This window comes from Coenobita brevimanus, chromosome 106 (assembly GCF_032717465.1).
Source record: "Coenobita brevimanus isolate Jiangsu-jjx chromosome 106, ASM3271746v2, whole genome shotgun sequence".
NCBI classification, from domain to species: Eukaryota; Metazoa; Arthropoda; class Malacostraca; order Decapoda; family Coenobitidae; genus Coenobita; species Coenobita brevimanus.
In genome coordinates, this window is record NC_137059.1 from 12979600 (window position 1) to 12992691 (window position 13092).

Genomic DNA, 13092 nt, shown 5'->3' on the forward strand with positions numbered 1-13092 from the left:
TGCTGGCTTATTTCATTTTATGGCGTGGTAAAACCTAATTATCATGACTCCGGTGTTGAACAGAATAATGAGTTATTACATATATTCTTTTTTATTTGAAGCAGAAACAATTTTACGCAATCGCAGACATTAGATCAGTTGTATCATTTTTCCTTTCTTTATGGTTACACCCACCTGATCCTCCAAGCCAGTAGGACCAGCAGTTCAGGACAGGACCATTCTCACGATCATGTAGAGAATTCATGACAGTTCATACCGGCTTGGACTGATTCAAAGTCGCTCGCAGAAATTCGCAATTAACCTAACGGAGGCTAACACGTCATCGTACTGAATGGGTTAAGACAATGGCGCTGTATATTAGAGCTTATCCTGATCAGCTATAATGAGTGTATGAAACTTCTGTATCTTAAAGACTACGGCCATTTTGTATAATATTCCAGCACAGGATGCCAGTATTTACTCCCCTTCCCAGTTTATTTTTAAATATGGCACGTCAGTATTTAGCTGTACGTTAACTGTGCAATCTATGTCGATATCGTAACAAAGGAAGCTTAAATTCTTCAATATCGTGACGTCCTGTTTAGCCTATTCTTGCTATCGTATGGCTATATTCATCTCAGGAGAGCTACCTAATAAAGAAGAAGTTAAGTGAAGGCGGTGGTTCAATCGGTAGAGTTGGCCTGCAGTCCTGACGGACCCGGGTTCAAATCCCGCTGAGGCAGGGAACAGTTTAAGGATTTGAATTTCATAAAATCAGCCTTTACTAATCTACCAGAAGGCCCGCCGACATGTCGTAAAAATACCCCCGCTAATACCAATACACCAGTCCTGTATGAGACAGCCCTAGCATGTATTCAGTATGGACGGTGGGTGTTAGCGCCGAAGTGGTGACATGTCGAGGTGTGCGGTACGTAGGAGGACTACTGGGCCTTGAAAGCAGGCTGTGAAGCCTATGCCCAGAGTCGGTCACATTTAAAAAAAAAAAAAAAAAATCTAAATTGAGATGTCTCCCCTAAACTGAAAAAGATTATATAAATGCAGCAAGAATAAACTAAAAAAAAAAAAAACTTGGCCATATCGGAGGTGAAGATAAACTAAGGACTTGCCCATATTGGAAGGGTTAGAGTATCAGGAGCACAATAAAATTCGTAAATAGGTAAGGTAAGAAATCATGCCTGACAAATAAGAATATTGCCGACGAGAATGCCAAGCGGGTCGGTCAGCCGTACTCACGTTAGCATGGTAGACACTGCAGCTCTTATGCTGAAGCTATTTACGTTGCATTGTATATACTTTTAATTTTACCTTACCAAAAACTGCCACCTTTCCATCTTGATTACTGAGCTGTTTTAACAGATTAACACGAGATTATGATCCCAGTCTGTAAGAAGCGCTATGGAAAGGAAATAGTTCTGTAGCATTATTTTCTATTACTACCACAGTGTCCCGTGAAATAAACTGCAAAAGGAAGAAAATCTAGGCCAAATCAAGGTAAAAGAACTATTGACCTTGATATTCTGGTCTGTTATTTATATCTTGAGTGTAGAGTTTTATGACAATGATGGATCTGGAAAAACGTATGAAAATAGATATGGAGACGGATTATGGAAGGCTTTAGGTATGCGTAGTGTAGATGGCAAGTTCTTAAGTGCTGTAAAGACTTTTGATGATGGTAGTGAAGCATTTGTAATAGTTGGTGCATGTCTGAATAGGTAGTTTAATGTCATTTATGGACTGAGACAAAAGAGTTAGATATCCCCCAACGTCATCGTACTGAATGGGTTAAAAAAATGGCGTAGGGTATTAGAGCTTATCCTGACCAGCTATACTGGGTGTACGAAACTTCTGTATCTTAAAGCCTGCGGCCATTTTGTAAAATATTCCAGCACAGGATGCCAGTATTTACTCCTTCCATTCCAGTTTATTTTTAAATAGGGCACTTTAGTATTTTCCTGTATGTTAACTGTGCAATCTATGTCGATATCGTAACAAGAAGATAAAATTCAAGCTGGAGAAAAAGAGATGAGGATGGTGGATAATGATGAAAGGTGGAGCAAATGTCCGAAATCTGTTGTATGCGTGTGATATTGTGCTACTTGCTTATAGTGGGCTGGAGCTTTGCAGACTGGTGCAGTGTTGTCCAAATGTCTGTGAGTGGTGTGGTTGGAAATTAAGTGTAAGGTGATTATTGTTGATACAGAAGATGACTCAGTGTGACGTGATGGTACATGGAGAGATTTAAGCATGCGAATGAGCATAAGTACATCAATGCAGTAACAGCAGAGAGAGGTTATTATATAAAGGAACTGGAAAATACAGTTGCTCAGGGAAGAAAAGTGACTGGTGCTATGGTCTTGGAACAAAACAAAAGTCTGAGTGTGGAGACTGCAAGAGGATTGCTTAAAGATTTGTTGGTGTTTTTAGTCATGTATGGATGTCACTTGAGTATGACTTGTGCGTAAAATGTTACGAGTAAGAGCAGTGGAAGTAGGACTGCTGAGGAATGTGTTATGGAGTGCACAGAAAGGGTAGGATTAAAAAAAAAATTGATTCACTCAAGTTGCGGAGTAAAACGGTCTGTTGATAATGGGGCAAAGGGGAGTGTGCTTAGATTGTATGGCATATGGAGTGTGTGGATGAAGAAAGGGCGATAAAGAGGAAATATGTGATTAAATTTGAGGGAGAGAGGAGGTGTTGTAGGCCAAGAAAAAAGTGAATGGTTATGGTAAATGAAAGAGTGAGAAAGAGAGTTATGAAAATTGAGGAGGCTAAGGAATTGACAGGGGACCGAGTCATTTGGCTATGGTATTACGGAGAAGCACATGACAAGAAACTGACAGCATTATTTGACCTTGTTAATCAGCTGCTTGTTTTGTTGACAGTATAAGTTAAGTGCATCTAAAAAGAAAATAAGCATAGTCTGTTTATATGGTTAGGAGTGTGAGACAGAGCCTGGTTTCAAGGGCTTGAATTATATACGGATTACTGTGTGATCCATTTCACGGGGCATGCATTGATAGCTGTCCCCTTTTGTACTTTGTTTTTCACTGTTTCTGGACTCTAACTCACCCGATCTTGAATTGGGAAAGATGGTTAGGCTGATGGTGAATGATGTTGATATCGACATTGTTTGCAACAATGACATCCCAGAGGATGCTAGTCCCGTCGGTCCGAGGAAAACTTATCTATTAATTATTGCACATCCCAAACGATAGTATCCTGCATAGGAGAGATTATGAAATAGGAATGGTTAAATATAGCTTGTTTTTTTAACATTCGGTACCAGAAATCCCTCCTGAGTCGTATAAAATAGTTTTGAGGTAGTGCAAAAAAGAAAAAAGAAAGAAAGAAAAAAAAAGGAGCCATGGCAGTGAAGAAGTAAAGGTGTAATATGCATATCAGATGGACAAGGAAAAGACGTTACAAAATCCGCTGTCCATACGCTGGCCTCAGATAACTTTTATAGCACCGTAACTCAGGATGGGAAGCAGAAGTTTGCCTAAAGACCCTATTCGAAAGTCTCATTTTATCCCCCCAAGATAATCTGAGGCACACCGTTATATCAAATGCTGCCGAAGTTTAGAACGTAAACAAGTATGCAAAATAAGTGAGTGAATGAATGGATGAATAAATACGTAAATCAGTGAATAAATAATACATGAATAACTCTTTAAAAAGGAACTCCTCACACAGGCTTGTTTGTGGAGCGTTAACCTATTCCCAGGATGACGTACATTATTCAAATGATAAGGCTGCCACCATAGTTTTATTAACTACGGAATCACGCCAACTAATTATATTTAGCTCAGAGAATCCACCGCAGGTAAAGAGTTAATAGAAACTTTAAAAATTTGCCTCTTCATTATGGTGACGTCTTCCTTACTATATTCTTGCTAACTTTAGACAGTTTGAAGAGGTTTTCCAAACAGGAGGTGTTAGAGGCACCCTTTCTAAGCCCCTTTCACTTCTATGCTGCTGTCCTATGCTGAATATAATCGTATAGTGACAACAAGAATAGAAGATAAAGTGTCCGGGCTGAAAGGGTTCAATATTCCGTAACTTCGAGTAGCACCGTGGCCGTGGCGGGTGTCCTTGAGCTGAGTAAAATTGTTAGCTATTACCTGTGGGTTGCATGCCCTTGAGATGAGTTAAATTGTTAGCTGTTAGCTGTGGGTAATATGCAGTCCTTAATAGTTATAGCGCTAATCGAGACAGATTTTATCATCGTGTGAGAGGTGGATTTATCTGAGCTGAATAAAATCATCTGATGTTGGCTGCAATAAATACATATGTTGACATATACGGCTGTAGGGGAAACGCTGCCTATACAACACCAGTATTTAATATAACTGTTCATTCACTTAAGCTTGGACCAGATTTTCGTCCTTCTCCAGCATATTTAAACGTAGTTGACTGGCAGAAAATCACAATACTATGGCTCTGCGTCCTTTCCATAGCACTGTTTCGTGACTAGCATCAAATTCGAGCGTTGATCTGTTAAAATTGATCATTCAAGCTGGAGAAATAGCAAATTTAGGCTGAGTTAAAATGAGAAGAGTTTAGCTTATTCTGGCTTCCTCCAAAAGATTCTGTTCAACTTAGGGACGGATTGTAGTGAAGGGGTTTGAATGATCACGTCTGACCTGGTTATTGAGCTAAATAAAATCATATGACTTCAGCTGTGATAAATACTGAGCCAACTGGCGACCGAAGATAATTGTGTGCATATATTTGTTAATTATTTATACCGTAATAATAATAATAATAATAATAATATTATTATTATTATTATTATTATTATTATTATTATTGTTGTTGTTTTTATTATTATTATTATTATTATTATTAAATTTGACAATATAAGAATGTCAGTGTACCGTACGTCTCTTTTTATATAATAACTAATGCCTGGACCTTTATTATACCCTACAGTGTTTCATGTCTTTAACCTTTTCAGTCCGTGGACGTCTTTACTGCATTCTTATTTTCTCCAGACGATTTCATTTGGAGAGTTTGTCCGAATTGGCAGGGAACAAGTAAAGACTTCATTAATCCCTCCGGTAGGCGAGGTCTTTCTCAAGTAAAATCACCAGAAGGAAGATGTAAAGTCGTCGGACTGAAGTGGTTAATAAAATCACATGTAAATACAAAATACACAATATGTATAACTAAAAAAGGTGTCGTGTTCCATGTTCTCATTGACGGGGTTGTTCTAATATTTACATGTATTTATTTAAATAAAGTTGTATTGTAGAGTAGTACCTCAGTAGTGCTGAGAGAGCTGACAGTGTGGATGATATGGGTGGGAGGGGGACATGGGAAGAAGCATAAGGTCTTTATTTCTTCAGCGTTTCCGAATACACGTAGCCCAGCTGCAGAAGGTCTGGGTTTTGCGTAGTCCGAAATGATAGAGAAAATAGACATGTTAATTACTTGACTCCAGTGACTTTTACTTTATTGTTGTTGGCTTCAGATGGGTTAAAATAGCTTGGGATAGATTCTGAACTGGGGGTGTTTGAGTCAACCTTTAACACCTTCAGTACGATAGATCATTCCTAAGTTGGGAAAATCGTCTGCAGACAGCAAGAGTAAAATAAAAAGTACGTCATTTTTCCTTTTCTTGCCCTCCCACCCCTGTTATCCATGAGTGGCTCTGCATCAGTCACCGCTCGCCATATGATGTGTTGATAATCAGCTGCCTTTTGTCCTGTCTTCCCATCTTCTCCTTCAAGCCGAGGAGTACCTCCAAAACGGTAATGTATCAGACTTTATACCAAAATTATTAGATTTCATTTACACCCTCCCCCAGACTAATTGTCATAACCATCCCTTCTAATTAATTGGCTATATCTTTAAATAGTTGTGCATTTACTGTTAAATTTCGCTTCCTAAGATAACCATCTTACGTGCTGTTGCAGTGTAGATGTAATGTGTATAGATGGTTTTCTTGCTTATACAGTATACGTGTACAGCATTTTTATACTAAATTGTAGTGGGTAGTTCTCACGTCTTTATTTTTGCACTTAGCCTAGATTTCCTAACCGAGAACAGTAATGCTTACTTATTCTGTGTGTGTGTGTGTGTGTGTGTGTGTGTGTGTGTGTGTGTGTGTGTGTGTGTGTGTGCTGCCCTGTGTATGTGTGTATGCGTGACAGAAAAAAACGACACAGCAAAAACCATATGTACAACAGAGGCGACTCACTCCGGCTACCCTGCAACATTCTGTAGAGTGAACCTTAGTGACGCTGTCTCGAATGCGGCTTCGAAGCATGACTCAGAAATGGCCTTAAATCAGGATGATAATATTTCACTGACTGTCTCACCAGATGATGCTAGACTGAGTAACGAGAGGTCAGAGGAGCTCAGTCTTCTACACTCGCGTGAAGACACTGCTCAGAGGAATTTGAATCGATATTTGGCTGGAGAAACCGGAATGAGGAGGGAAGAAGAAAACTGGTTAGGAGAGAGGAAGTGGAGAGAAGGGAACGGTAGTGGAGGAGAAAAGGAGGGTTATAAAGTTGACAGAACGAAGGAGGAAGGAGGAAGGGAAAACAGGAGACCAGTAGGGAAAAATAAGGGAAAAGATGACGAAAAAGTAGGAGAGTTGGAATGGGCAGAGGGAGAGGAGGGAGGAAGGAGTAACACGAAAATGCCAAATAAAGGAAAGGAAATGCCTGAAAAAGTAGTCACAGGAAAGACAGGCCCACGAAGCGAGGTAGATGACTATTACCATTATTACTACTACTCAGAAGATCTCAGTCCAACTGGAATTACTGGCGTTAATGTATTGGACTACTATTTGGATGGGGAAAGCGACGCCAACCCACCAGATAAAGGTGTTAAGGGAGAAGGTGGCGATGGGAGCCATGCTGATGGAGATGCTGGTGGTGGTGATATGGAAGAAAGTGGTGATGATAGACAAGGTAGTGGTGGTGGTGATGATAGAATAGGTACTGGTAGTAGTGATGGTGATAATGATGATGAGGACAACGATGATGTAATAGATACAGCTAGTGGTGACGGTGATTATGTTGAAATGTATACTGATGTTGATGATGGTGATATAAAAAGTGGTGTTGGGGATGATGGAAGACATATTGATGTAGATGGATATAGAGAAGTTGGTGGTTACGAGTATGAATATTATATAGACATAGATGGCGATAGGAGAGCAAGTAGTGATGGCCTTGATATAAACAATATTTCTGTGGATAGGGAAAGAAAAGGTTTTGGTAGTGGTAATGGCGATGACGTTGATGTCGATGGTGATGGGGACAGTGAAGACACTGTTGGTGAGCAGAGGGACAATGGTAGTGACCATGATGAAAATTACAGTGGTAGTGGAAAGGATGGTAATGATGATGATGATGATAATGGTGGTAAGGAAAGACATGGCGAGGAAAATGATGGCGAAGGTGATAGATTTCGCGAAGTTGTGGGTAGCAATGGCGATGTTTTTGAAGGTGAATATGTAGTGGAGAATGAAGGTGATGGTTATAGTGACGTGGATGGTATTGAAGGCCATGATGATGAAATGTTAGCTGGGGGTAATGGTGGAGACAGATTTAAAGACGAGGGTGATGGGGAGGGAGGAAATAGATATCACGGCAATGGAATGGGTAGAGTTGACGATGATGGTGAAGGAAGTGACGATGATGACGATGATGATGATGAAGTGTTTGGCAATGATGATGGTGCAGAGAATGATGGCTTTATCGGTGGTGATTATATCGCTGGAAGTAAAGGTGACATTTTTGAAAATGAAGATGAGATTGGTGGTGAGAGTCGTGAATGCGACTATATAACTAATGAAGACAACATTATATACGATGATGAAAATGACAGGAAGCATGGTGATGGTGGTGACAACTCTCGTACTGGTGGTAAAGATGGTATAATTTATGACAATTTTGATGAAAGTTATAGGAAGCGCGCTGGTGGTGGTGGTGGTAGTGGTGATGATGATGATGATGATGATGACTATCGTACTGATGGAGTTGACCTAATTTACGATGATGATGATGATGGTGTTAGTGGTGATAGTGGTGATGGTGGTGGCGATGGTGGAGCTAATGATAGAATGACGGATGGTGATAAGGAGGGGATAGTGGAGAGTGTGACTATTGGTGTAAACGAAAAACATCCAGTGAGGGAAGGGGAGGTATTGCGGGGTTTAGACGGGGACGAGGAAAGGGAGACTGAAGTGAATAATATTTGGAAGAGTGGGGAGGGTGTCAAGGGAGTAGACGGGGATGTGGAGAGTATGATTGAGGTGAGTAATATTTGGGAAGGTGAGGAAGAGCGGAGGGGGAGCGATAAGACACGTGGACAAGGTAAAGGTAGCACAGGCCCCTCCGGAGGTGGCGAAGATGATGTAATTGGTGTGAGTGCTGAGCTTCCCGGCGAGGACTTAGAGGAGACACACTTGGAAGTGGGTGCGCCGGGAGAGGGACGAGAGGACTCTGTGACTACCGCAGCTCCTTACCACACCTTTGCCCACGCGGCCGGATATCCCACCACAGGTAACTGAGGAGGGAGTTTCCAAGGCTGCCGTGCATGGAGGAGCAGCGTACGTACCTTAGTCATGCAGGTACGGCAGCACGTTCAGGATCTATAGCACTATATTTGTCTTGCCATACTGCTACCATTACACATTGGCCACCACCACACTTACGCCTGTATTCTCATTACCTTAGGAGACCGTGTGGTACCTCCCAGTTACCTGTATGTTTATGCATATGGCACGTTACTATCTCTTGTATGCTATTAATGGAAGTTACGTCGATATTACAGCATAATACTGTACAGGAGAATGTTACAGTGTGATATGCAAGATGAAATATTAAGATGAGGTACTATAAGCCTCCTAATGACCTGCAGAAGGTTGCAAGTCATGGTAGTTCCGCCTTACATCAGTCATGTTACATCACTTCAGACAGGGTGATAACATGATTTACTTCTGGAAGTACAAATTTTGTCGCATATCTTGCTTTTTTTCTTTCACTCTTCTGATTTTGAAAAGTAGTCACCTGTATTTGAAGCAAATGCAAGGGTGACACCAAATAAAATCATCAGTGTTTTCTGCTCCAGATGCACTGGACTGATACTCAAAGACCAAGGAGATAGAAGCAGGTGAGGCAGAACTTTTGTTGCCGATAGTACCACTGGTTGCGGTCATCAGTCTGGAGTTGTTGTCACGGCTATGGGTAATGGTTAGCTTGGTAAAGGCAGGAATGCAGCCTTTCATAAGGCTTAATTATAGTCCTGTGAATGCTGATTGATAATACTTGAGGATGCCGTGCAACCTTATCACTGGATACAAACGGTACCAGTGACACAAAAGAACTTAAGCCAACTTGCCACTGTTGCTGCTGCGCTGCGATTTAGGGTTGTGGTAATATTCCTAGCTGGCCCCAGGGATATCGTAATACCTCTTCCTCAGTGATTTATTTTGTACATAGCACCTTGATAACCCTCTTAGATGGTCTGATGCAACCTATGTTGATGTTAAACCATTACTGGTCTGAGCTGTGGTTTATACGTGAATCTCTTCTAGCTGGGGAAACAGAACAGTGTATCTTGGCTAAATCAACTCCAAGTACTAAAACACTAACATGGATCAACCTTAAGATCAGCAAATTTGACCAGAAGTGACTCACTGGGCTTTTAAATTTGCACATGACACCTGATGGATGAAGAAGTACCTGGCCTCATGTTGTCAATTTGGAGAGAGAGAGAGAGAGAGAGAGACTTAAGAGGAGTATGGTAGAACAGTACATTCATACCTAAATTGCATGAGTTACTTAGAATTTATTCCACTGCCTGGGAAGTTAAAAAAGAATTCACTTAACCTCCTAAAAAAAAAAAAAAGAGCAGTAATGAATGACAAATTTACCTTTTGACCAGCTGGGGACAGCTGGAGGAGAATGCAAATGTACACCTCAACCAGCAAAGGGTTAAGCAGATATACAAAATATTCAACAGAAAGTAAGGCATAAAATGTAAGTAAATATCTAAGGAAGAGGCACTACGAAGTTACCCGTGCCAGTGAGATTCCATTCATATGTAGGGTTGCTGCATCACCCACATTCCTGCACCCCACACTCCATTGACTGGTGCATTAGGGTTGTCTCCAGGGGCAGAGCTGGCATATAAACTCCCTTCGTATTATTACACCACTACCTGCACAAACCCACTCTAGTCTCAGTATTTTTTAGTCCCTCTGTATGTTGACGTCATTTTATATTCTTAATCAGGAGAAATTTTCCAAACAGGTGAAGTTAGATACTTCCTTTATTAATCTCTTTGTTAGTAATGGACTTTCCTAAGCTGGATAAACCTGTCTGGTAATAACCAGAAAATTGAAAATAAAAAAAGACGTCATACAACCTCAGGTATAGTGTTCAGAATCCACAAGAGGCATTATTCACCTTTACGTAGCTGTTAGAACATAGTAACCTTATTATTACACTTGTTACCTCCCCACTCCATTCCCCCGAGCACATGCACTTTATCTTAAATGTTCAGTGCATTTGGACTTACTAGAACATAGCTTCTGGGTATTAACACTTAGTACTTCATGTATATATTTACCCATCAAACTTTATGATGTAATGCCTCACACATGTATGAGCACATTAATTATACTTTGTCAGCATGTTTAATTTTTTTGTTCATATTTTAGAATGTATATGCATCATCTACCAGTATATAATTTTACACACTATATATTTGTATATAATTACAATTTTGATTATTGAAAAATCAAGATATGTAGTGGCATGCCAGACGGTAGGCAGTATTTACCCTGGAATAGGAGACTGTCGCATTTATTCCACAGGGAACTACCTGGTTTATTACAAATTAATATCCTCCAGTTTGTTGATCATATTTTGACAACATATACGAGAATATAAATGAATTATATATATATATATATATATATATATATATATATATATATATATATATATATATAATATCAATAGTATATAGCAAGTTATTAATGTGTTTAGGCAAAATACATCCCTGAGGTAGAGGTGAAAAGAATCAGGGAATATATTGCATTAATTTTTTCTTCCTACCTCTGAATGATTTTATTCATCTTACGGAAGGCAATTTTGCAGTGAAGGAGTCAGTGAGACTGAATGAAATCGTTTATAAGTAAGAAGAATGGAGTAATACATGGTTAAAGTCGTGTTAATGTACTGTACAAAGCCAGGGGGAATACAGTCCAGTTATCATTGCCTGCTTTCACTCCCCAGCATTGGTCAGACCCAGATGCCACCCTCCCACTCCCAGTCGTATTTTTTTTTTTTTTTCCTTCGGGTACACTCTGTCATCTAGTCATATTGACAACGTCGGAACGAGTTCGCCGAGAAATGAATCGGCAACATCGCATCTTCGCTCGGGAATAGGTGAAACAATTCGGGTAATCAAATAAAAATAATCATAAATCCGTGTTTTGACCTTAAACCAACCTATACCTAACCAACTTAGGCCTAACGTATCGTTAACCTACCATTATACCTTAATTTGTTGGGGGGGGGGGTGACTAAGGTGCAACGTCTTATCTTGACGCATTGGATCCAACGGTGCCAGTGTGACTGAATGATTATTATACCCGAAGAAAAAAAAAAAAATTCCCCCTCCTCCGCACATACCGTCGTAATCAAGCCTGTGCAGTCATAATCACTGTAGCCAGAGGTATCTTTTTCAGTTTATTCTTCCCGTCTTCTGACGATTTTATTCACCCCAGGATAGCCTTTTTGAGCAAGACGGTTCATACAACTTTAGTAAACACTTTAAAATCGAAGAGGTCTCCCCCTTAGCTAAATAAAATCATCTGGTAAAAGCACGAATAAATTAGAGCATGGCATAACATGGCCTCAGAGGGTTAATCCCCTCACTTCCAGGAGACGTCTTTCCTAATACTACATGACAATCGTACTCTTCCCAGGAGAAACTTTTCGAGTTGGTGTTAGATACAGCTATTAGTATCTATATTTTTTACCAAGGTGCTCTCCGAAGCTGAATAAAATCGTCTAGTAATAATAAGAGGAAGAAAAGATGTCTTGTGGACAAAGTGTAGCACTGTATTTTCGAGGCCACTAGTTCCTGACCTAGAGGCGCCTTTTCTATATAACTTTTTGCATATGTTCCTTCGCTCTTTTTATTACCAATATTTTTGCAGGTTTCATGGTTTTCTCTTTTTCGCCTTTTTTTTTCGTAAGATACCGCTACATTTCTCTTAAATTTCTCCAAATGCTTTTGATTGATATTTATGAAGACTTAAGCACTGCAGCCCGAGGACGTCATTTTTTTAATTTCTTAGTTTTATTCATCCATGAAGGGACTAATAAAGGCCATCTCTAACTAGCATGAAAATGGTCACTAAAGTAGAATAAAATTGTTTGGAGGTAATAATAATAATAATAATATGAAGGACGTTCTCGTGGTGATAGGAGTGATGACAGGTGGAGTGACAGTAAACTTGTACGTGTTTCCACCATGTTACACTCCCTAGAGAAACTTTTATTTATATATTTATTTTTTTATCGTATTAAGCCAATAAATTCGCTGACTGACTTTTTTCTTGGAGTTTCTAGACGATTCAGTTAGATCTCTCGCACAGAAGTTGATGAAGACTTTAATCCTATTCTGTTCGAAAAGTCTCTTAATCTGAATAAACTAATCTGGGGATAGCAAGAATGTAAGAAAAAGTCACCTCATTGAAAGAGTCAGAGTGTATTTATGATTTTTTCTTCGTGTCTCAGTTATGACTAGGAATGTATTTTTTTTTTTTTTATAGTGTTGGAGCTAAATAACTGTGAAACCTTCCTTACTTATTAAACTGATATGTTCTTCCTTAAAATGTAACATGTAGCTTCTATTCTCATTTTATAGTCTACTCTTTCAATGTGAGTTTATGCAGTTCATAATATATGCTGGTGATATCAATCTGGCCCTTCTATACAGTTTTATGTAGACCAATTTGAGTGTTGATCATGATGGCATGCATGGATATCTGTTAAAAAATATCGTGTGGTTATTTATTGATTTCATATAATTTGGATGGTACTGTGAAAGTGA

General features: G+C 39.6%; 1 protein-coding gene across 1 annotated transcript in view; it reads left to right on the top strand.

Annotated features, from left to right (window-relative positions):
• LOC145416430 (uncharacterized) overlaps positions 1-13092 on the top strand; it is a 657995-nt gene that overhangs the window by 594987 nt on the left and 49916 nt on the right. Inside the window, exon 28 of the mRNA XM_080285378.1 lies at positions 5733-5753. Within this exon, the coding sequence (XP_080141504.1) occupies positions 5733-5753 (21 nt within the window). The remainder of the gene's footprint in view (positions 1-5732; positions 5754-13092) is intronic.